General features: G+C 34.2%; 4 protein-coding genes across 4 annotated transcripts; 2 read left to right on the top strand and 2 right to left on the bottom strand.

The window, feature by feature from the left end:
• Position 1: 1 nt before the first annotated feature.
• On the bottom strand, positions 2–3,327 carry LOC114178319 (ankyrin repeat-containing protein At2g01680-like). The gene is made up of 3 exons (XM_028064151.1): positions 2,591–3,327; positions 1,536–1,945; positions 2–1,167 (listed from the first exon to the last, which is right to left on the bottom strand). Exons 1-3 carry the CDS (start codon positions 2,892–2,894, stop codon positions 292–294), a joined length of 1,590 nt encoding a protein of 529 aa, XP_027919952.1. The 5' UTR covers positions 2,895–3,327; the 3' UTR covers positions 2–291.
• Positions 3,328–5,906: 2,579 nt separating this feature from the next.
• Positions 5,907–10,563, bottom strand: LOC114178247 (ubiquitin fusion degradation protein 1 homolog). The gene is made up of 10 exons (XM_028064049.1): positions 10,432–10,563; positions 9,899–9,963; positions 9,330–9,407; positions 8,068–8,092; positions 7,940–7,972; positions 7,710–7,831; positions 7,471–7,601; positions 6,778–7,001; positions 6,362–6,618; positions 5,907–6,241 (listed from the first exon to the last, which is right to left on the bottom strand). Exons 2-10 carry the CDS (start codon positions 9,899–9,901, stop codon positions 6,152–6,154), a joined length of 963 nt encoding a protein of 320 aa, XP_027919850.1. The 5' UTR covers positions 9,902–9,963; positions 10,432–10,563; the 3' UTR covers positions 5,907–6,151.
• Positions 10,564–12,039: 1,476 nt separating this feature from the next.
• Positions 12,040–12,888, top strand: LOC114179548 (probable calcium-binding protein CML25). The gene has a single exon (XM_028065919.1). It carries the CDS (start codon positions 12,195–12,197, stop codon positions 12,762–12,764), a length of 570 nt encoding a protein of 189 aa, XP_027921720.1. The 5' UTR covers positions 12,040–12,194; the 3' UTR covers positions 12,765–12,888.
• Positions 12,889–18,686: 5,798 nt separating this feature from the next.
• On the top strand, positions 18,687–21,558 carry LOC114174910 (histone-lysine N-methyltransferase setd3). Its single transcript, XM_028059645.1, has 5 exons — positions 18,687–19,070; positions 19,178–19,344; positions 19,933–20,232; positions 20,356–20,619; positions 20,898–21,558. Exons 1-5 carry the CDS (start codon positions 18,761–18,763, stop codon positions 21,273–21,275), a joined length of 1,419 nt encoding a protein of 472 aa, XP_027915446.1. The 5' UTR covers positions 18,687–18,760; the 3' UTR covers positions 21,276–21,558.
• The last annotated feature ends 758 nt before the right edge of the window (positions 21,559–22,316 follow it).

Genomic DNA, 22,316 nt, shown 5'->3' on the forward strand with positions numbered 1-22,316 from the left:
CCAGTCACAAGGTGCAATGTAATGCAAGTGAAAATTTACACCGTATAAGACTATTCTTTCTGGATTTTTTTTATTACATATACATAAATCTACAAGTGTTGATTATTGATTATGATAACATACTAGCAAATGCAAACCCAACCGATATGCCTAGCAGTACAGCCTGAAACGAAAAACTGCAAACTCAAGAAGAATGATGAAATCCCATGTTCACACTTAGGAGGGGATGTCAGTTTCAGTTAAAAGGTTGAAACATGCTGGTATGTTGTGTGGTAACTATAATCCTCGGTTTCACAGGGCATAGATCTTCTCAATGTCAGAATCGTACTCATCCAAGTCTGATATATTTGCAGAGTAAGACCATGAAAAAGATTTGCTTCCACTTGCTCTCTTGATCCGTCTCTGGGAATCACTGCGGAAAATACCGAAATGTTGTCGAAAAACAAAGTAGCACATGCTTAACAGAGTCCCTACAAGAATAGGTACTCCCAAAATGGTTATGGTAACCGCCATCCATGTTTTCCCTCCAACAACCTCAAAAGCTATGGCTAGAAAAGCACCACAAGTGCAAGCACATGCAGCCCACATCAACTTGTTAACCACTGACACAATCTGCTTTTGAGCTCTTGTGTCCCAAGCCACCAAAGTTATTTGAACTACCACAACTGCAAGAGAAATGAATAGGGATGTGGAATTCAGAAAGCAGAAAACTTGGAAACTAAGGTGATCTGCTATGTTAGCTTTTCCGATTTCTTCTCCGGGTTTCACTTGATATTGACCCGGCAAATTGAAGATGGCCAAGAAGGCTATTGAGGCAAAAAGAACAGCAACCACCGTGACAGAATTAATGGTGTTTTGAACTGCCTCTCTGTGAAGTTTCTTCAGTTCCTTCGCAATTCCAGAAACCCTTCGACGAGTCGTTTCGTTTTGTATAAGTTGCGACTGCACCTCGTGTTTTATGTCACTCACGGTTCTCTTAAGTTCCATTGCTTCGTCTACTTTCCCAACATGTCTTGCATGCTTCGCTCCGTATTCTGCAAGGGCTTCTTGGATTTCCAAAGCTGAATCTCCATATGCCAGTTTATCTGCCAAATCCAACGCTGTTTCCTGCTGCTTGTTGATGGCATTAACATCCATGGCAGAATAGCTTAGCAAAAGAATCACTATCTGAAAAAGAAAAAAAAAAACTAAGTGTCAGTATAGCCAGGAAACAAATTCATTCACATAATTGATCAACAAATGTCGAGTTTCACATGTTCTTGTATTTGTTAAGAAGTAAATTTTAAGTCTAACTCAACCTCACAAAATCAATTTATAAGATGAGTGAGGTTTACATCCAATTATATATTATGAAATTCCATTATCTCGATGTAGAACTTTCAATGGCATAGTCTTAAAATCATCCCATGCCAATCTTGGATTTTCCCATTTTCCAAACTGGCAACTTATTTACGTTCCAGAAAACTAATATCTTATAGACAAGTATAATGAAAGCAAAGCAAGTATGATAACAAAAAGAAATGTGAAATTCTAACCTGTGAACGGGCTTTCCTTGTAGCCATGTGAAGAGCTGTATTACCCTTTTTATCTCGCTCATTCAATATAGAAGGATCAGCTAGTAATATCTCCTCCACCACTGAAGTACACTGTCCTTTGACAGCCATATGAAGTGCAGTTTGACCCTTTTTATCTTTTATGCATACAATTCCAGGATCCCGAGCAATAAGTGCTTTTACAATACGAACCACACCATACCGGGCAGCATTGTGCAATGAAGTTTTTCCATTTTTCCTAACAATAAACATTGAACTCACATCAACATCCAAGATGGCATTCACCACATCCAAATGGTCTTGAACTGCAGCAGAATATAGAGGACTGGTGTTTGAGGAGTCGCATAACTTGCACACCTCAGGCCAAGTACTCAGAAGCTCCCTCACAATATCTGAAAATAGATTGCCAATCATAACTATGTCATAATTGAAACATGATAATAAAAATTGCATCCAAGACTACCATAGATAATAACTTGTTACTCAGCAGGCAATCAAAGCAGACTTCAGAACTCAGAATGCAAATCAGAAAGAAAAAATCAACACTGAGGACACATCTATAGTAATTCATGATTTTGGTGCATTTGTATTTGACAGCTCCTCATACAAAGAAAGAAGCAACAACTAGATACATGGCAGACGTTATTTGGCAACATTTTTTACCAATTTTTCTGAGATATTATACGTAGAATGGGTATGGGAAGGTCTTCCCCACCAAGTTAAACGTTGGGGTATAAGCACATATGCTTGAATTCCAACACCAAGATTGCATCATAAGAGATAATGGCTATCTGATTCTGGTAGAAACATTTAGAATTTGTAGTAATGGATACAGATACTATCATAAGGAGATGAAACTCGTCATAGGGCAGTGAGAACATGCGGTGTCAGAAATTCATCATAAAAAAAGAGAATCATCAAAAACTACCATTAAAAAAGTTTGTGAATTAACTGAATTAACAGCAATATCCAGCTCTTCCTAACAAGAAAGGATTCAATCCAAATGAAAACAAATAAAATAAAATAAAAATACCAACCTAGATGACCACGTTTTGCAGCAACATGAAAGGCGTTCATATCAGACTTGGAGCGAATCTTGACGGCTTCAAAGTCACACAAGTTGAGCAAGTAGCTGAAAATCTCTTGCAGATTATTCTCTGCAGCGATGTAAAGTGCACTCTCTCCAGCATCGTTCTGAAGAGACATCACATCAGATAGCGATGACCCTTCTTCGTTCTTCACCTTCTCCACCAGTTTCTTCACCCCATCAAAGTCCCCAGATCCAACACTCGAAAATATTGATTGGTACGCTAAGAACCGCACACCCTTTGACTCCATCATGCACTTTCTCTCACTCACTCTCTCCCTCTCTCTCTCGTTTCAATTCAACAAACAAAAAAACAAAAACAGGGCCGTTGTTATTTCAGTGTTTCAGCTACCTTCCATGTACGAAACCCAGTTGCAGAAAAGCTGAAATTACAAAACTTTAATGTCTATTTCTCTGATGGAGATAGAGATGGGGAGAGAGAAGGTAGTGGGAGGGATATGGATGGATGAATGAATGGATGGTGCGCACAAAGAGAAAGGGTGATTGTGAATGCGATTCTGTGTTGCTTGCACTCAATTATTTGTTTTGGAGTGAATTTATTTATTTATTTATTGGCTTGTGTTTATCTTTAATTAATTAGTGATAAACGAGTGATGTTGAGTTGAGAAGATAGAAAGGGAAATCTTTGCATTTGCACAGAAAATCCAAGTGGGTGATGCCATTGACTTTCACAATGCGACAACACCACAAGACTCGACCACTGTAATGTGTGTCCTTCAAACTGCGTGTTGATGTCACAAACACAGTTTCATATCATTTTATGCGTGTTAATCTCAAGCAGTGCTTTTTATTTTATTTTATTTTCAATAACTCGTTTACCATTCACACAATAGTACACTAAATTATTATTTTCTTCCTTTATCTTTGAGTTAGATTTAACGTGTTATTATTATTTTCTTATTTTAACTTTGAGCTAAATTTGATGTGGTCTTCTTCTTTTTTTCATTAATTTAGCCTTATATTTTTAAGATGAGCTAAAATAGTCTTTTTATCAGAATTAACTTTGTCTATAATTTAAGTAGATATTTTTAATCACTGTTATAATTAAAATATTAAAACAACTAAAGATTATATTATGTTGATGGCGTTGAACTTATTTAGGCTCGGAGTGGTAAGTTAAAGATTAAAAGCTGATTAACGTCATCGACATTATATAATTTTTTGCGTTGAACTATTAAAAGTTGTTGTTATGCGGTGAAAATATTTAAGAAAATATGCATTTTGTATATTTTTTAGTTGTAAATAAAACTAGTAAATGACTTGATTTAAAATATAAAATATTTAATCAAACTTTTAAAATGATCGAGAATTAAATTGAAACGATAATGAACTAAAATATTTACTTTTGTCTTAAAACAATGTTGTTTAGATGAAGTGGAATTATTAAGAACAGTAAAGTTATTCCTTTTAATATTTAACCAAATCACACAAAATTTGAGATGATTAATTATGTTAAAGTAATCATCTGATGTATGCATGTAAAACATGTAACTGGATGCTTGTGCTTACCTTTTTATATACTTTAAAATTTTTATAAGTTATCAGTACTATGTAAATCATATAATTAAGTTGTGAAGATGTAGACTAGAGTACTACATATAAAGTTCATTAAAACTACTTTTTTATTAAACAAGTTAATATTCTCTAATAGTATCTTGTAGTATCTCCATCAACAAGTACATAATAGATTTTTAAGTGCCACTTTAGATGTTTGTTTTACTCTAGAGACTTTGAATATAACATAACATTAGTGTTACGCGAGTAAGTTAAATTTTCAAAAACCAAACTCACAGTGATAAAAATCTAAATCAGTTTTTTGTGTCGTTTTTTCTTAGTCCATTCATTATATCAGGGATACAAATAACAAATTAAATGCATTTTATCAATTATTATTCAAAGATAATTTTACACACTTGTTTTAACTGCTGGCCAGAAAGATATCGAAACACCCTTAATATTATAAAACAAAGTAAAATATCGTTTTTAACCAAATGAATATTTAAAGAACGAGTGGTGAAAAAATTTGATCCAAGAAGGGAGTAATCCGTGGGCACCGAATAGGGATTATGATCTTTAATATAAAAATAGTGGCATATTGAGACTTTAAAAGATGGATGTGCTAATTGATGGGTATGCTAATTAAAAGATTACAAGAAAGTTTGAAGCAAATAAATGAAAAGTTAACCGATATAATTAAACGTACGAGAAGTTAAAGTAACATTTTTTCACATTAGAAAGTTTCTTTATTGATAACTAATCTCATTTATTAGAAAGTTCCTTTATTAGAAAGTCACATAACATTTATTGAATATATTATGACCCTTTCCCGTCAATCAATATATTAAAAAAACATATGTAACTACTTGACTATAATTTGGAAAGAAATTTAAACAGTTATTTGTAAGAGCAGTCCGATAAGACAATAATTAGTGTGGAAAGAAACACAAAAGCGACAAAGCACATAACTACAAATATAAAAATGAATAAATTTACAAATAAAATATATATTTTATATCTAAAATTATACGTTTTAAGTATTGGATTCCAACTATCCATATCGTTTATTTATTCGAGTTAATTTATGATAAAGGCCCACACAAACATTCAACTGGAGACGATTATATTCAAATGCTAGAGAACTTCAAAATTGTTCTTATTAGATAATTAACCAAAGTTGCTTTCGCCAAATAGTAAATTAATTATTCTATTTTAGACTATAAGAAAGAAACTTGGGATAGCTTTAGATTTCAAATTCAAAGAAAAACGCTAATATATTTGTGCACCTATATTAGTGTGTTTCTTCCTTACTAATATATATATTCAAAGAAAAACCATAGGTCTTAGATAAAGTTATTATTGAAATCTTTCAAGATCGTGCCAATTGAATTGGCAGTCCAATCGGACTTCTAATAACTATGGTTTTTCCTTGCTTTATCTAATATATCATTTCACCATCTCATTTTTTTTAAAAACACTTCTATTCTATATAACTGTTTCTAAAAATTTAAAAATTAAGAACCCAATTTATACACCCTAAGTATCCGAGTAAATGTTACCCTTCCATACACAATTGCAAACCTCGTCTCTTTACCAATCTTAAGGTTCCCTTACTTACCTCTCTTAAGAATTAGAAACTTTAAACTGTGACAGTTTGAGTTCGGACAACCCAAAACCCAACAGAAAGCAAAAGGTTATTAAATCCAACTAAAGTTTGGACTGTTCTAACTGAAAAACAAATAAGTTCGTAGTCACTTAATGAAAAATTCCATCTAATACGAACAGACCAGAACTATATTACCAAATCATGAACAAAATCTCCCTAGAGATGGCAATAACTTCATTCACAAGTAATCAAGGTAATCTAAGTATTTTCATTGGGGGCTACTGGTCTATCTACTGCTTATAATACAAAAAAAAATACAAGTTTTTGCAATAGACATGAATCCATGCAGAACGTAAGAAAAAGGACATTTAATTGACTGATATAAAATTAACCCCGTAAAGAATACTTCTTCCCTGTAAAAGCTTGAAATTTCGACTCTTCCTTCTCTTTAGGTGGCTCTGGTTTTGGCTCTTTCGCCTGCACAGACGGAAGATGTAAAATTTAACAGTCCCTCAACTACCATTATTCTAGGAGCACAAACGTAGAATCCGGAAATGATTTGAAATATTACCAAAAAGTTGCCAAAAAGCAAATTACCTTTCCGGTCTCTTTAGAACGGTTTGCATTTGACCCAAACACAAGCTTGCCCTGAGATTGACGAGCATTACTTTGTGAGCTAGAAGTCGTAGAAGACTGCGAATTGACATTTGGAACATCAGGTTTCTTGTCCTTTGACCCTGAGGAAGAAGAAACTGGAACATCAGGCTCATACTTCAAAGGTTTTCCATCCAACCGTCTCCCAGTTCCAGAAAATGGGTTGAACTTGGGCTCGGTTTCGGCAGGGGTATCCTCAGCTGCAAGGAGGAATGTGTCAGTCTTTATAACAAAAAAGAACACTAATATAATCATAATCATAAAGACATTCATTGATGATGCATTTTTTCCGACAAACACAGTTCCGATTATAAATCCAAAGAGACAATACGACAAACATGAGTCACTCAAGTGCATACCAGCCACTGGTGCCTTTCCAGTAGGATGCGGTGCAACGGGCTTTTCAGGTTCCTTGTAATCCAAGGGAGGAGCAAAGTCCACCTCGCAGTCAGTCTCAATTATGCTTATGGCATTGTCAGGCTTAGTTTCTATAATATCTATGTAATATTTTTTGTTGTTGTAAGCCACCATAATGCTATCTCCAGTAGTCAAGCAGGAAAAATTCCTCAGTGTCGTTTCTAGGCTGCATAAAAAGTACAATATATCAATCAAGATCTACCTCAAGTCACTTCAAAAAAGTAAATAAAGAACTAAATTAACAGAGGACTAGAAAATAGAGTTAAAACAAGAAAAACCATTAGGCAACAACAACAAAACTCCACATCCCAAATCGCACGTGGACAAGGAATTCACATGCTGAATTCACATCTAAACCATATTCGATATAGTCATGTGGAATAATTACTTGACCCACTTCTAAGATTGAGACCACATTACCACATCAAAGAACACAGATGCCAAATACAAAAAATCCCATAAACCAGACTGCATCAAATTCCATAAACCATTGACATTAGATCAAGCAGTGAGAATATAATGGAAAGATGGTATGAGAGGATACATATATCAGTTTATTGCATTTTCAAAAGAAAAATTCATCACCAGGGAAATAGCATAGCTTTACTATCTAAACTTAATAAACATCAACTCACATAGCTTTCGGATTGGAAATATCCAAGAAGTCCTTTGTGTGGGGCTGTAACTTAACATATGTCCCTTTTGGAAGTGTCACATTTTTCACTTTAACAATGTCCCCCTCTTGTAAAAGCATGTTCTCCATCATCTGTGTATGTAACCGGATCAATTAAAAAACTAAAAACTCAAAGCAGAACCATATTTGGTGAACCAACCTTACAACAATATTCACAAACAATTACTTTGGAATGCCTACCCAGTATGGCATGTATATCATGCCTTCCTCTGCAATGAACTCAAGAACACCACAATGAGAAACCCGCTCAGCAGCATCATTACGCAGTTCAAACAACATTGGATAATCAATATGCAGAGATGCTGCAGATACAACTTGGCATTAGAATTTGACTCTTAGGTATATATATATATATTCATCTTGAATAGAAGTAAGAAAAATAAAAACAGTTCAACAGTAACACAACTAACCGAGACGGTCAAGGGCTGATGGAGGCATTATAACTGAAGCATGACACGAATTTAGTTTTTCCATCAGATAGATGTGGAAAGGATATTTTAAAAAAACAAAAAGAACTAGTACGGACATGGAAACTTACTTTTGTCACCACTTTCAATTTGGGGCTGCGGTATTATGAGGGAAAAAATAAAAAGACAAAAAGTTAGATAATTTAAATTTACGAAAATATATGTTTCAATTTAAGAATGCCATAACTGTCAACCAGTAAACACTATAGATTAAGGTCACCTTAACTGAATATCTTAAATTTCTTTCTCTAGGTTTGACAGTTCATGCTTCCATATTCTATATTTCCAACCAGCATCCAAATATTTGTATTCTGCTATATCTTCTTATGTTCAAGGTAATATAACGGAGATATAATAATTTTGAACTATAAAGCAATATGGGTTTCAATCTACATTAACAAACTTGACAGTCTAATCAGAATTTCAATTTTCTACATTTTACGTAAACTTACTTCGCTCAACAAGTCAAAACCCACCATAATTTTCATCTGTTCATCGGTTCCTTCTCTCTCAAGCCTCTTTTGTTCCCATACAAACACTAATAAGATAAGAGAACCTCGTCACACTACCGTTGAGTTTGTTCCCCGCCATTATAAACAACCATGCACAGTGAAGCTCCGGCATAGGAAACTCTCACGTCAGACTTCCTTTGATTTTTGGTCATGTAACAAAAAATGCATGTGACTGTGACTTACGCTGGATGTTGTTCTTCCGAAGTTTCGGTGTAAATCTAGTCTAATAGTGTGATTTAGAGGTTATTTTAATTATTATTGATGCTATTTTCTATGAACTTTTAAATGTTTAAGTGTAACTTAAGAATTTCCAATCCATGTACTACCATTTAATCTTTCATCTCATCACCCCTCTAAATCCTACATAAAATCTCAATTGTGACAAAACATTTAGATTTATCAGATATATATTGATTTTCCAGATATAGACCCTTTTTTTATCCAAAAGGAAGGAGGCTTAAAGTATGCTTTTCAAAGGAGAGAGAAAGGATAACATAATGGAAAGGGATGAAGTGCATAGTAGATTTGGGAGACATAAAACCCGTTCACGTCAATGTATCCCACAACTTAATTGATTGCAGTCACCCAAAGGAACAATATTATTTTGTTTATGATAAACGACTGAATAATTGGATGAGGAGCCTAACATGAAATACCATAAATAGCACATATACGGATGTATGGTCAAATACTAGAAACAATATGCAAAAAAACATAATAATAAGAAAACTATATAAGTCATGGCTAATTTTAGTTAGCTGAAAGCAATATAATTTAAGTGTGGATTATAAGTTCAAAATGGAAAGTATAAGTAAATGAACCTTTTCGATAAAAGAAGCTGGGTAGCATCGATATATCTGCTCAAATGATGTCCCGTGATATCCATATCCGTCAAAAAACTGTGACAATATTACACATTAATTGATTAAAATGTTATAAAGAGGTAAAGTATAATTAATAGAGATGATGAAAAACATAATTCTACGAAAGACAAAGGAAGAGCCGACATATATTAATAATTGAAATCGAAACAACAAGAGAATACGGGATAATTGACTTATGGAAATGTTTTGTAATGATAAAAGGGAAACTTTAATTAATCCTTTCAGTCCGGTGTCCGCCCCAGCTTTTCGTTTTAGTCCTTATACAGTAATACTATGCATTTCAGTCCCTATGCATACGAGCATCTTCTTAATGTTTTTAGGTGTCATCCCTCCATTTTACACTTGTTTTAGGTACATGATGTGAAGGTTGGCACAGGGATAGGAATAAATTGTTTAAACATTATCTTGTTTACACATTGCAACATGTTTTCAAAAGGTTTGAAAAGGCAACTATTAGACCAACATCAAGCAACAGAGAAAAAAAAAAGACATTTTCAGAAGCAAACCATCTTCTATTCCGCTGATTGCAGCTACACCAAGAATCAACTCTAAAATCTCCTCTCAAAGCTCCCTGTAAGAATAAACAACCACGGCCTTATATTAACAAGAGGTGAGCAGCCGACCATAAAAAATGGTGATCGAATAGCCAGAGCCAGTGTATAAATTTCGAAATGCAGACAAAATCAATTATAATGATGTTCATACATAGGTAATTTTTACACAGCGAGAATTATTATATATAATACGAAACAATTATTCAATTAAAACCGAATAACCAACATTTAAACTGAACCAGCATTATCCCAATACTCGTAAAACTCAATCACCGAATCAAGCTTACAGGAAAAGTACACACAGTTAAAAAACCCTAAGTCCGTAACAATTATGCAATCCTCCATCCTCCGATGTTAAAAAATATTGAATCATGCATTTGAATCGAATTCTAATACAAGTAAACGCAGAAGAAAGATTTGCCAGCATCAATAATTGAACAATTATTGCTTAGAAGGGAGAAGGAAACGAAAGCTAAGAAAGAAACCTTGATCTGAAGAGAGAAACCTTTTGATCTGAAGAGAGAGAACAGAGAAAGACCAAGGTAGGCAAATGGAATATAAACTATTTTGATAGAGTTGGGACTGGTGCAGTAGGTAGCAGGTGATATAGAATAGATTGTACAAGGGGAAATGGTAATCCAACCGAATGGGTTATGGCTACAGTACGTAACGCACACGCCAAATATTTGGACTGGGCCTCAATTCGGCCCAATTAAGGCTCTCGATTTCCTATAAAATAAAAACTTAAAATTATAAAATTATAGTTTATAAAATTTAAAAATAATAAAATTATACAACTAACTAAAATGATACTAAAAGAATAATAATTGCATCGGTTACTTAGTAACCGGATCGTTAAGATGTTTTTTATTACATCCTTATTTATCTATCCAAATTAACATATGATGAGATTTTGCATGTGATTGCAATGACAAATTTGAAGGATTAAGAGAGAGTAATAGTGATATTCGCGGACGAGGATATGTGAGTGGAAAGACACATTGTTTTTATATTTTTTCAGTTTTTCGCTCATTCATTTCTTGAGTGTAGTTATTAATTTTTTACTTTTTTTTTCCATTATATATTGCCATGTATTTTTTTATGGTAAAAGAATTACAAATATGTTTTTTTGTGGTAAAATAATATTTTTTAAATTTGTTACATAATTATAGGAAAAAATTTAATTTTTTTAAGTCAGTTTTGTTATTGTATTATAGGAAAAATTTTATATTTTGTTATGCCATTAACTTAAATAATATTTATTATAAAAAGTTGTAATTAATTAGGTTATAATTTTAATTTTTTTTACACCATTACACGAAAAATGATATTTATCATAAAAAAATTAGTTATTTAAATAGTTATTAGTTAGGCTTTACTTTGAATTGTAGACTAGTCAGTTTTATTGAGTTAAAAATTATATTTATGTTTAGATTAAATTAATTAATATCTTATTTAGGTTAAATTTTTTATTGCATACGAATAATTTATACTAATGAATAGAATTAAACACTTTTTAATAAAAATATCACATCTTAATTTAAAATAAAGTCATAATGTCAAATATTTACTTAATTTTATTTAAATTAATTCCCAAAATTTTGTTTTATCTTAATCTTAAAAAATACATTTTAACTTGATATATTTTTATCAATATTAATTTTTTTTAATTTAAATAATCACTCTCATTTTATTATAATATGATTTATACTATTTACAATTCAACTTACATTACTTTTATATATAAAAATAAGATAATAATCTTGTTTTTTTATCCATTAAAATTATTATTTTTTATTCTACCACACACCTTTTATTAATCTTTACCAACTTTGCTCTCATTTTTCTTCAAATGTCACTATATTTTTTCTTAATCCAAATAATTTAAATTTCATCTCTTTCTCTGTCAAATCTAATTCCTCAAAATCCACTGCTAACAACAAACACAATCTAAGTTAATAGAGAAAATTAAAAACATCAAGTTTAAAAAATAATTAAATTTATGATTACTTAATATACCATATAAATTTTATAAATGATTCAAATAAATATCTTTAAATTTAACTTCCCGAACCCGACGGTGGGAGTAGCTAACTTTGCCTAATAAGGCCTCCAAAAACAGCAAACTTAACACATTGGCCAAACTCACCCTAACCTCGAATTCATATCCATTTTTCTGCAGCTTACCAAAAACCAATTAGAAGAAACAAAGAAAATTTTCTTCACATTCCATTTCCGTTGATCAAGCATGGGTTTGAAATCTCTGTTCAACCGGGAAAGCGACGCAATATCCTCCGGCGGAGCGTCGCGATCGATATCACTGTCGATGCGGTCGCGCGGGCGGATGGCGGGGGAGCTGGAGCAGGTGTTCAAGAAGTTCGACGTGAACGGGGACGGGAAGATATCGGCGTCGGAGCTGGGGACGATGATGAGGAGCCTGGGGCAGGCAGCGACGGAGCAGGAGGTGAACAACATGATCCGGGAGGTGGACGGTGACGGTGACGGATGCATCAGCCTGCAGGAGTTCATCGAGCTGAACACCAAGGGCGTGGACTCCGAGGAGGTGATGGAGAACTTGAAGGACGCGTTCTCCGTGTTCGACATGGACGGGAACGGGTTTATCACAGCGGAGGAGCTGAACTCGGTGATGCAGAGCCTGGGGGAGGAGTGCTCCCTGGCGGAGTGCCGGAGGATGATCGGTGGCGTGGACAGAGACGGCGACGGCACCATCGACTTCGAGGAGTTCAAGGTGATGATGATGATGGGGTCCCGCCATGACACCACCGATAGAGTTAAACCACTTCCAGAAACGTATTAACCTCTTCCTATCCCTCTCCTCTCTCCCTGTACAAAAACCTATCAAGTAAATATGTTGTATGTAAATTCCTTCAATTCAAACACATGTATCTCTAAGTCTGTTTCAATTCAGATTTTTACCTTCTTCATCCAATTTCTCAGCAGATTAGTTCTTCCTTTCTTCGTTCTTTTTTACTTTTATCATTTATCATGCATGACCAATTTATTCCATTTTTATTGCGGAATTAAAATACATTTAATTGAAATGTTTTTTTAATTTAACAAGAAAGACTCTAAAATAAAATTGAAACCAAATTAATAGCTTTAAAAACGGTTTCACTGTATAGAAAACGAGAATAAATATAAGAAAATTATCATTTAGCCAATTTTGTTATCATTCATTTCATATTACTACTTTTTTATTTATCATATATCTCATCCTATTTTCTACATACATAGAAATGAAAATAAATGCAATTTATATTTGTGTTGGTATTGATCATAGGTCAAGTATAAAAGATTAGATATATCCTGGGACTACTTGACATGGTGAAATTTTGAAGTCACAAAGACATGAGTCATTTGTAAACCCAAGTAAATATCATAGGTCAAGTATAAAAGATTAGATTATATCCTGATCAGTCATTTCTAAATTTTGGATTCAGATCTTAATGTATCCATGATAATAGCGGGATCCTATGGGTATAACACCAATTTAAAATAAAAAGAATATCTTTTGTTTTATCTTAATTGACAAAACTGATTATCTGTTTATACTAATTGTCTCTAGGTATACAAATACTTATTCTAGATCATTACTACGATAAATAAAATGAATGTTTTTAACTCAATCTTTGTTAATATTTTTTTCTATAACATTAAAGAAATATCACTCATTTTAAATTTATAGTTATCATATTGTTCCAGTGGCCTAAACCCAAGTAAACGTGGGGTGTGTCGAATATGTAAAAATTACCTCTCGAACAATATTTATGGTACCATCATGAATCTTTACCTAAATGGTTAATATCTTTTAGGATAATGATATTTCAACAAAAGTATTCGACAAGTTTTTGACAAATGTAACGTGGCAGCGATTTTTTTAAGTTTTTATTACGAAAAGGTTAGTTCACACGTGCGGCGGAAAGAGAAAGGAAACTGAAATTAAATGTAAGTTAGAGAGAGAAAGTGAAGAAGAGAGAAAGGGGGAAAGTGAGGCCGGGGGGTTGCGAAGTGAGAAATCGATAGAGAGAGAGGAAGGAAGTAAGGTCGCTGGAGTTTCTGGTTCAGTGAAAGCGAGATTCCGGCAAGCATTTCGCCGTCGTTAATGGAGGATAGTTATCAGTGAAAACGAGAAAGATAGAGAGAAAGAGGGATAAAGCGAGAATGAGAAAGTGAGAGGAGTTAAGCATTGCAAATTAGTGGTGGATAATTGCAGTCATTGCCGCCGTTTAGGTGGGTTACCGGAGACAGGTCGTAGAAGAAGTCGTCGACGACGAGGAATTCGTCTTCCCGAGCTTACAATCGAACCTTTGTCAGAGCCCATTTAATTTATTTAACCCATTTAATAAAAAAATTACTTTGCATGACCCAAGCGTGATCCAATTCCAATTCAATTAATTTAGTGGGAGTGTAGCCTCACAGGACCCCAAGTAACAACCTGTTACAAAAGCGGGGAGTAAGTCGCAACTATGTGGGGAGTACACTTGAACTTTTCCAACACATTTGCCACATTGTATAAAACTTTGTTTAACTCTCGTGTTTGGAGCATTGACCATCATGTAACTCAATGACGAAGTCCAATGGACCAATTAAAATTGAATTAACTAAAGTATGTGGATTTTATATGTGCACTGAACTGTATAAACAGCTGACTCCGATGTGGGGAGTAAGGACGATGTATGTGGGGAGTTGAACCAAAGTTTTGTGAACAAAGCTGCAGGACAAGCCAAACAACTTAATTTAAATGTGGTAAAAACATTATTCCAATTTCATTCCTTAACAAAAATATTCCTTTGCATAAGCCAATTCCAATTCAATTAATTTAGTGGGAGTGTAGCCTCACAGGACACCAAGTAACAACCTGTTACAAAAGCGAGGAGTAAGTCGCAACTATATGGGGAGTACACTTGAACTTTTGCAATACTACTTCCACATTGAATAAAAACTATTCTTAGGTTGCCTTTATCGAGCATTGACCATCATGTAACTCAATCACGAAGTGCAGTTGACCAATTAAAATTGAATGAAAGGAATTATGTGGTTTTTATATGTACACACAATTGTATAAACAGCTCACGCCGATCTGGGGAGTAAGGACTCTGTATGTGGGGAGTTGAACCAAATTGTTTTGAACAAAGTTGCAGGACAAACCAATTAACTTAATTAAAATGTGGTAAATAAGTTATTCGTATTTCATTCCTTAAGAAAATATTCGTTTGCATAACCCAATTCCAATTCAATTAATTAAGTGGGAGTGTAGCCTCACAGGACCCCAAGTAAAAACCTGTTACAAAAGCGGAGAGTTAGTCGCCCTTATGTGGGGAGTACACTCCAACTTTTTCAATATTGCTTCCACATTGAATAAAAACTCTTGTTAAATCGCCTTATTCAAGCATTCACCATGATGTAACTCAATGACGAAGTCAATCACGAAGTCCAGTGCACCAATTAATATTGCATTCACTAAATTTTGTGCTTTTTCAACTACACAAACCAGTAAAAAACATTTGACACAGATATGGGGACTTACGCATACATATGTGGGGAGTAAAGTGAAACTTTTTTAACAAAGCTGCAGAAAAAGCAAACACAATTAATATAATGTGTAAACAGATCATTCATCTTTGATTTAGCCCAAAAATATTCCTTTCCATTATCCAATCCCAATTCAAGTAATTTGGTGGGAGTGTAGACTTACTAAAGCCAAAATTCAAACCTCTAATGGTAAGTGGGGAGTTAAGTGCACCTACGTGGGGAGTGGAGTTCAACTTAATCAGTACTGCTTGCATATTCTATACAACTTTATTTAAATCTCCTTATTGGAGCATAAACAATTATGCAAATTATTGACGAAGTCCACACCGCCAATTAACACTGCATTCACTGAATTTTGTGCTTTTTCAACTCCGCAATAATGTGTAAAACATGTCACGCAGATGTGGGGACTTATGCATATATATATATATATATATATATATATATATATATATATATATATATATATATATATATGGGGAGTTTGGGCAAACTTTTCTAAGAAAGCTGGAAAAAAAACCCAATACAATGATTTTAAATTTAGTAAATACATCATTAATATTCGATTCAGTCAGACATATATTCCTTACAATTATCCAATTCCAACCCAATTAAATCTGTCGGTACTGTAGCCAAAGAAGAACCAAAATAAAAACCTCAAACCAAAGCGGGGAGTTAGGACAAATTATGTGGGGAGTAGAGTTCATGATTATGATTACTGCATATGGATTGTCAAATGATCATTCATTTGACAATGATCATCCTTTTACGATCAATGATCATTCATTCAATAAGTGACATAGGCATTTCCCTCATCAAACCTGCATTCATTTAACTGCTTGGTTTGTTCATTGTCCACTTCTAAATAAATGTAAACATACATTAACTGGGACTAAACCACTAATATGTGGGCACCAGTGGTGGGTTTTCGTATTTGCACTTCAATAACTTCAAAACATTTGAACCTGTTGTTTTAAACTGACATAGAATTGTCATTCACACATTCCACAATCTACAATTATTGGAAGCTGAACCATATAAATGGACTCACGAGGGTGGTTGTGGTCATCCCACAGTATAAACTACATATTACTAAATGTAAATAGTCACTTACACTATACATTCAACTACAGAATATTCATTCAGTGACACACAGTCTCTACACTAGACCTGAATGTTTAAAAAAAACTGTACAAATATAAATCAACAAACTAGGAATCTGTTGTCAATAAGTTTTCAAGTAAATATGTACAACAACTGAATGGGCTACCAAAAAAAGGTCATAGTAATTTTATACCACCCATTCCTTTTTAATCCACAATATTGTTCTTGGAATTACATTGATGAACGACCTTAGAACTCCACAAACAGCTATCTTTTATAAAAGCGTGTTGTAGTATTGGAGGACTTCTTGCCTGTAGATATCAAAGGTTACACATAATATTTTTCTCTTCTTTTTTCACAATGACCAACAATTATGGTTATTTAATGAAAAACTATTATGAGTATAATCACACAGGCGCACAAATGAGAGGTCTAAAGTCACCAAATGAACATTATGGGGATGTAGGCACAAAGCAAAATATATTTCTTACACAACACGGAATACATGACATCATTGAACAACCTCACATTCAAAACCTGCCAGTACCGAAACCCTAGAAATCAAATACAAATGAAGTAACTGCCAACAATTTTACAATACAGACAACAACATACGAGGACACAGATATGGACTTAGAAAACATGGGGTTTCTTCAAAATTTTCAAGTACCCACACCTCTATAACACACAACACCGAACGAGAAAAATGGGTTTTCAAAAATTCAGTAAACATTAACGATAACACCACCAAATAACTTTTCCCCAACTCCATAAAAAACAAACATGTACAAAACCAACTTGTTTGCAAAATAAGTCAAAACTTGACGAAAACGAGATTAACTTCATCATCAACCAACACAGTACGCAAATGTCAAATGGGACCAAAAGAAACTTATAATGCAACGGACACGACCACCAAATGGTTGTCGCCGACCAAGGAAGGTGGACGCAGAGTTCGCAAAACACTACCAACTCCAAAAGCTTCATCTTCTGGATGATAGGGAGAGTCTTCGCTTTCACTGATAACTATCCTCCACTAACGACGGCGAAATATTTGCCGGAATCTCGCTTTCACTGAACCAGAAACTCCGACGACCTTACTTCCTCCCTCTCTCTCGATTTCTCACTTCGCAACCCCCTGACCTCACTTTCCCCCTTTCTCTCTTCTTCACTTTCTCTCTCTAACTTACATTTAATTTCAATTTCCTTTCTCTTTCCGTGGCATGTGTTAACTAACATTTTCGTAATAAAAATTTAAAAAAACCGCTGTCACGTCACCTTTGTCAAAAACTTGTCAAATACTTTTGTTGAAATATCATTATCATATCTTTTATAAACAATCTTAGGAATTTACCGATATCTTTTATAAACAATCTTAGAAATTTACCGACCTGACTTGTACCTTGATTAATTATATTAGTTTTAACTTAGAATATTCACATGGTTTAGGTAAATTACTACTAACCATTGTTATACGTTCGTAATAATATAATATTGTTATATTATTATATTATTATATTATTATATATTTTTATTAATTTTTTATATTGTCATATTATCACATCGTTATATCATGTTATCATTATATTGTGTTATCATTATATCGTGTTATTGTTTTAAAATTATAAAATCATAAATCATAAAATTTTAAAATAATAAAATAGTAAAAATATATAAATTCAATTAAAAAAATTAAATTTATCAAATACTCAATAAATTATAAAATTTTATTAAAGATTTAATTTATCAATAATTTAAAATACAATTAAACAAAAAGTAGATTAGGAACTTTCAAAACTATGACACTAGATTAAAAAAAGAATATAAAAAAAAACACTATTTAACCTACTTTTGTATGATAATATTATTTGATACTCAACAAATTTTTACACACACTCCACCTTAACTCTTTTACCCCTTCAGTATTTTTTTCTAAAATACAAAAATAACCTTTTTTTAATAATTAAAATATCTCTAAAGATGTGTTATCAACTAATGCAAGTGGTGTCAAACAATTTTTTTTATTTTTTTTATCATACATTTGTTAATACATAATATTAGAAATTTGCGTTAAATTGGGTTTGAATTTTTATAGTTGAGAGTTTAAGCTTCCGGTGGTGGTGGCGTTGTCGCAGGGAACCCTTAGAGGATTGGGTTATGGGCACTTCGAAGACGGTGATGTGTTCGCTGACCCACTTGCGCCCGCTAACATGCGCCGCATCTGCATCGGCGTCACGAATAGTTCCCTACCCACCCGACCTCCTAAAGTGGGTAACCAGAGAGGGCGGGTTCGTCCACCGCGCGCTGGATATAGCACAACTCGGTTCATCCAACGGACTGGGTCTAGTGGCCAAGGACCCGATTCCACGTGGCAGTGACCTAATTGTCCTTCCGCACCACCTTCCCCTGCGCTTTACCACTCTTGAACACGACCCTCTGCTGCATCACTTGGCGCGCCAAATCCCTGGTATTCATTCTCTTTCTACTGAGTCTAGGGTAGTGAGTGATCCATGTTTTTTTTTTCTACCGAGTTTTTGATGTAAATGAATTGGACACTGTGGTAGCATTTGACAGAGGAACTATGGGCAATGAAACTGGGTTTGAAGCTTCTGCAAGAGAGGGCAAAAGTTGGGTCCTTCTGGTGGCCGTACATTAGTAATCTCCCTGAAACATTCACCGTGCCTATTTTCTTCCCTGGGGAGGACATAAAGAACTTGCACTATGCTCCACTTCTTCATCAGGTATTTCTTCAACAAAATACAAAGGCAAATTGCATTGCGTTTCTATTTGAGCTATGTTGTCAAACTTAATTCAAATTTTTGAGAAATTAAAAAAGAAAGGAACTTTTAGAAAAATTTAGTTCATAAGCTTCTTCATAAAGCCCAATTTTTTTTTTCTCATATGGGTTCTTATGATCCAAGCAGGATCGTAATTTGTACTACACAACTAGTCAAGAATTGATTTCGACAGGAGAAGTGAATCTAATCTAGCCTATTGAAATGTATTTCTGCGTCTCTTATGTTTCGAGTTTTCTAGTTTTGTGATATATATATATATATATATATATATATATATATATATATATATATATATATATATATATATATATATATATATATATAAAAGTCATTTGATGCACCTATCCAATATGTTTTACTTCTGTGTCCACTTTCATTTCTATTTTGGGATCATGAGAAATATGCGTTTTCATTTCGGTGTCGTTGTAACCAATTCCAGAAGCTGAAATCGTCTGTGTCGTTGTTTATAGAATATATTGTGTGTCTCTCGCAGTTCTGTATTATGGCAGTTAAGTCAATTTCTTGAGACAGGTAAACAAAAGATGCCGGTTTCTTCTTGATTTTGAGCAAGAAGTGAAGCGTGCCTTAGCAAGTGTTAAGCCAGATAGCCATCCTTTTGGTGGTCAAGAAGTAGATGCATCTTCTCTTGGATGGGCAATGTCAGCAGTCTCATCTAGAGCATTCAGGTTGTATGGTGAAAAGGATCAGAATGGGGACCGAATTCACATACCCATGATGCTCCCTCTGATTGATATGTGCAATCATAGTTTCAATCCAAATGCTAGAATTGTTCAGGAAGAAGATACCGATACCATGAAGATGCAAGTGAAGGCATGCTTTCTCATTTTTCATATATATATTGCTCCAACCCCCGCCAAGTTATTCTTTTTCGTCTTTTAAGTAACAAGTTAAATCTGAATCATCTTTCCTGTTGGTATTTTTTCTTGGGCTCAGGTTGTGGCTGAGACAGCAATCAAAGAAGATGACCCTCTGTTACTTTCTTATGGCAGTTTAAACAATGATTTTTTCCTTCTTGATTATGGATTTGTGATTCACTCAAACCCTTTTGATTGTATTGAGCTCAAATATGATGGTGCTCTTTTGGATGCTGCAAGCACTGCGGCTGGAGTTTCTTCACCAAATTTCTCAGCACCTGCTCCGTGGCAGGAACTGATTTTATCTCAGTTGAATCTATCTGGAGAAACTCCAAATCTCAAGGTTAAACTGCTATTACATGTTACATTAGTTCCCGTCTTCTATCTTGTAGAAACTTAATGTATATTGCTGTTGATGTATCAACATCACATCCATATTTTGACTGAAGCTTTCCCCACAGTTGGTAAGTGAGTGATAAAACTGGCCAAAACATAGGATCACCCGGAATAAGTAACAATTGCAAGATAGCTGAATGATCTAAACCCAAAAACTGAAGAACCTTGTGGTATTACATATTCCACCCATGGCACAAGTTCATTTTATTTGTTTTATTGTGACAGGTGAGCTTAGGTGGTGAAGAAACAGTAGATGGCCGCTTGGTGGCTGCATTGCGAGTAGTCCTTTCGAGTAATGTGGAAACTGTGCAGAAGTATGATCTCAGTACCCTCAAGTCTTTGGATGTTGAGGCTCCTCTCGGTGTTGCACATGACATAGCTGTATTTCGCACCCTAATTGCTTTGTGCGTCATTGCACTGGAACACTTTCCGACCAAAATAATGGATGATGAATCTCTGTTAAAGCAGGGTGCTTCAGGTTCAACCGAGTTAGCCATTCAGTACAGAATCCAAAAGAAATGCGTGATTATTGACGTAATGAAAAATCTCTCAAGGAGGGTAAAGCTTCTATCATCAAAGGAAACAGCTACCGCTGAAGGCTGAGTGTAACGTGCTCTAAAGTGAATGCTACGCTCACAATGAATCCACTTTCAGCTGAATGCGGCGCTTATTCAAACACACGTTGGGTGATTAAGTTGAACGTGCCGCTCATTCTATGATTGTGAACGATTTGTTATTTGCTTGCTGTTATGAATATCCCTTTTTCCTTTCATTCTCTTTTTGATTTGTTTGCTATGTTACTGGAGAGTGTAATTTTGATTGACCTAGTTACTTAAGCCGTTTGACAATTTTCTGCTGAAATATAAGCAGTGCTAATTTTGTTTTATTTGATTGGTCATTATGTGTTAATGTTTCTTTGCACTGCACCCAATTTAACAACACTTGGTCTTTCTTCAAATATGAAACCAATACGGTAGAAGCTCTATGATTTGACAACACTGGAAAAATCTAATTCAATCACCGAATATTTTATTAGTAGCTATTGATTCGACCTAAATAACTTATTCTTAGTGATTATTTTTATAGTTTCTTCGTTCTCTAATTTTCTTTTTCACACAAAAAATGGAATATTCCGTGGTTCTGATTATCTTATTATGTAGACTTAAGAGGACAGAAAGTCAGAAACAAACAGAAAATCTGCACCACACAGGCCATCGCTCTCTCTTTCACAGTCTCGCATGAATAATAGCAGACAAAGAATTAGAATATGTTGTGGAACTACAAATTTTCATTCTATTTTCTTTGACGTGGCACAAGAACGGCTAGTTATACTGTGCCGTTCCGTGTTAGATTTAATCTTTGAAATTAGAGAGCGTTTACGTTTGGAAAGAATCCATGTGAAGCCCTGTTCAATTTTTCACGACAACTGAATCGACCTCGTCACGTACAACAAATAAGAAAAAAGAAAAGAAAATCTCAACAATAGTGTTTGCAAAAGCACAAGCACATGGAAGAATTATGAGTTAAAAAGAAAGGAAGAAACTTTAGAGAAAGCATGTCCCAATATTTACCACCAAAAAGACGTAGAAAAAAGTCACAAGAACATAAAAGCTAGAAAAAAAAACGGAAAAACACAAAAAATAA

The sequence above is a fragment of the Vigna unguiculata genome, chromosome 3, assembly GCF_004118075.2.
Source record: "Vigna unguiculata cultivar IT97K-499-35 chromosome 3, ASM411807v1, whole genome shotgun sequence".
Taxonomy (NCBI): Eukaryota; Viridiplantae; Streptophyta; class Magnoliopsida; order Fabales; family Fabaceae; genus Vigna; species Vigna unguiculata.

What these genes read in the sequence shown, in the direction of transcription:
- LOC114178319 (XM_028064151.1), bottom strand. Translation starts at nt 2,894, where the DNA reads ATGATGGAGTCAAAGGGTGTGCGGTTCTTAGCGTACCAATCAATATTT. An exon ending in TGCAAAACGTGGTCATCTAG is followed by an intron (nt 1,946 to 2,590) that starts GTTGGTATTTTT and finishes ATCTATTTTCAG; the next exon opens with ATATTGTGAGGGAGCTTCTG. An exon ending in CAAGGAAAGCCCGTTCACAG is followed by an intron (nt 1,168 to 1,535) that starts GTTAGAATTTCA and finishes TTTCTTTTTCAG; the next exon opens with ATAGTGATTCTTTTGCTAAG.
- LOC114178247 (XM_028064049.1), bottom strand. An exon ending in CAGCTTCTTTTATCGAAAAG is followed by an intron (nt 8,093 to 9,329) that starts GTTCATTTACTT and finishes ATAATACCGCAG; the next exon opens with CCCCAAATTGAAAGTGGTGA. An exon ending in TGGAAAGGCACCAGTGGCTG is followed by an intron (nt 6,619 to 6,777) that starts GTATGCACTTGA and finishes TCCTCCTTGCAG; the next exon opens with CTGAGGATACCCCTGCCGAA.
- LOC114179548 (XM_028065919.1), top strand. Translation starts at nt 12,195, where the DNA reads ATGGGTTTGAAATCTCTGTTCAACCGGGAAAGCGACGCAATATCCTCC.
- LOC114174910 (XM_028059645.1), top strand. Translation starts at nt 18,761, where the DNA reads ATGGGCACTTCGAAGACGGTGATGTGTTCGCTGACCCACTTGCGCCCG. An exon ending in CTTGGCGCGCCAAATCCCTG is followed by an intron (nt 19,071 to 19,177) that starts GTATTCATTCTC and finishes AGCATTTGACAG; the next exon opens with AGGAACTATGGGCAATGAAA. An exon ending in ATGCTCCACTTCTTCATCAG is followed by an intron (nt 19,345 to 19,932) that starts GTATTTCTTCAA and finishes TTCTTGAGACAG; the next exon opens with GTAAACAAAAGATGCCGGTT.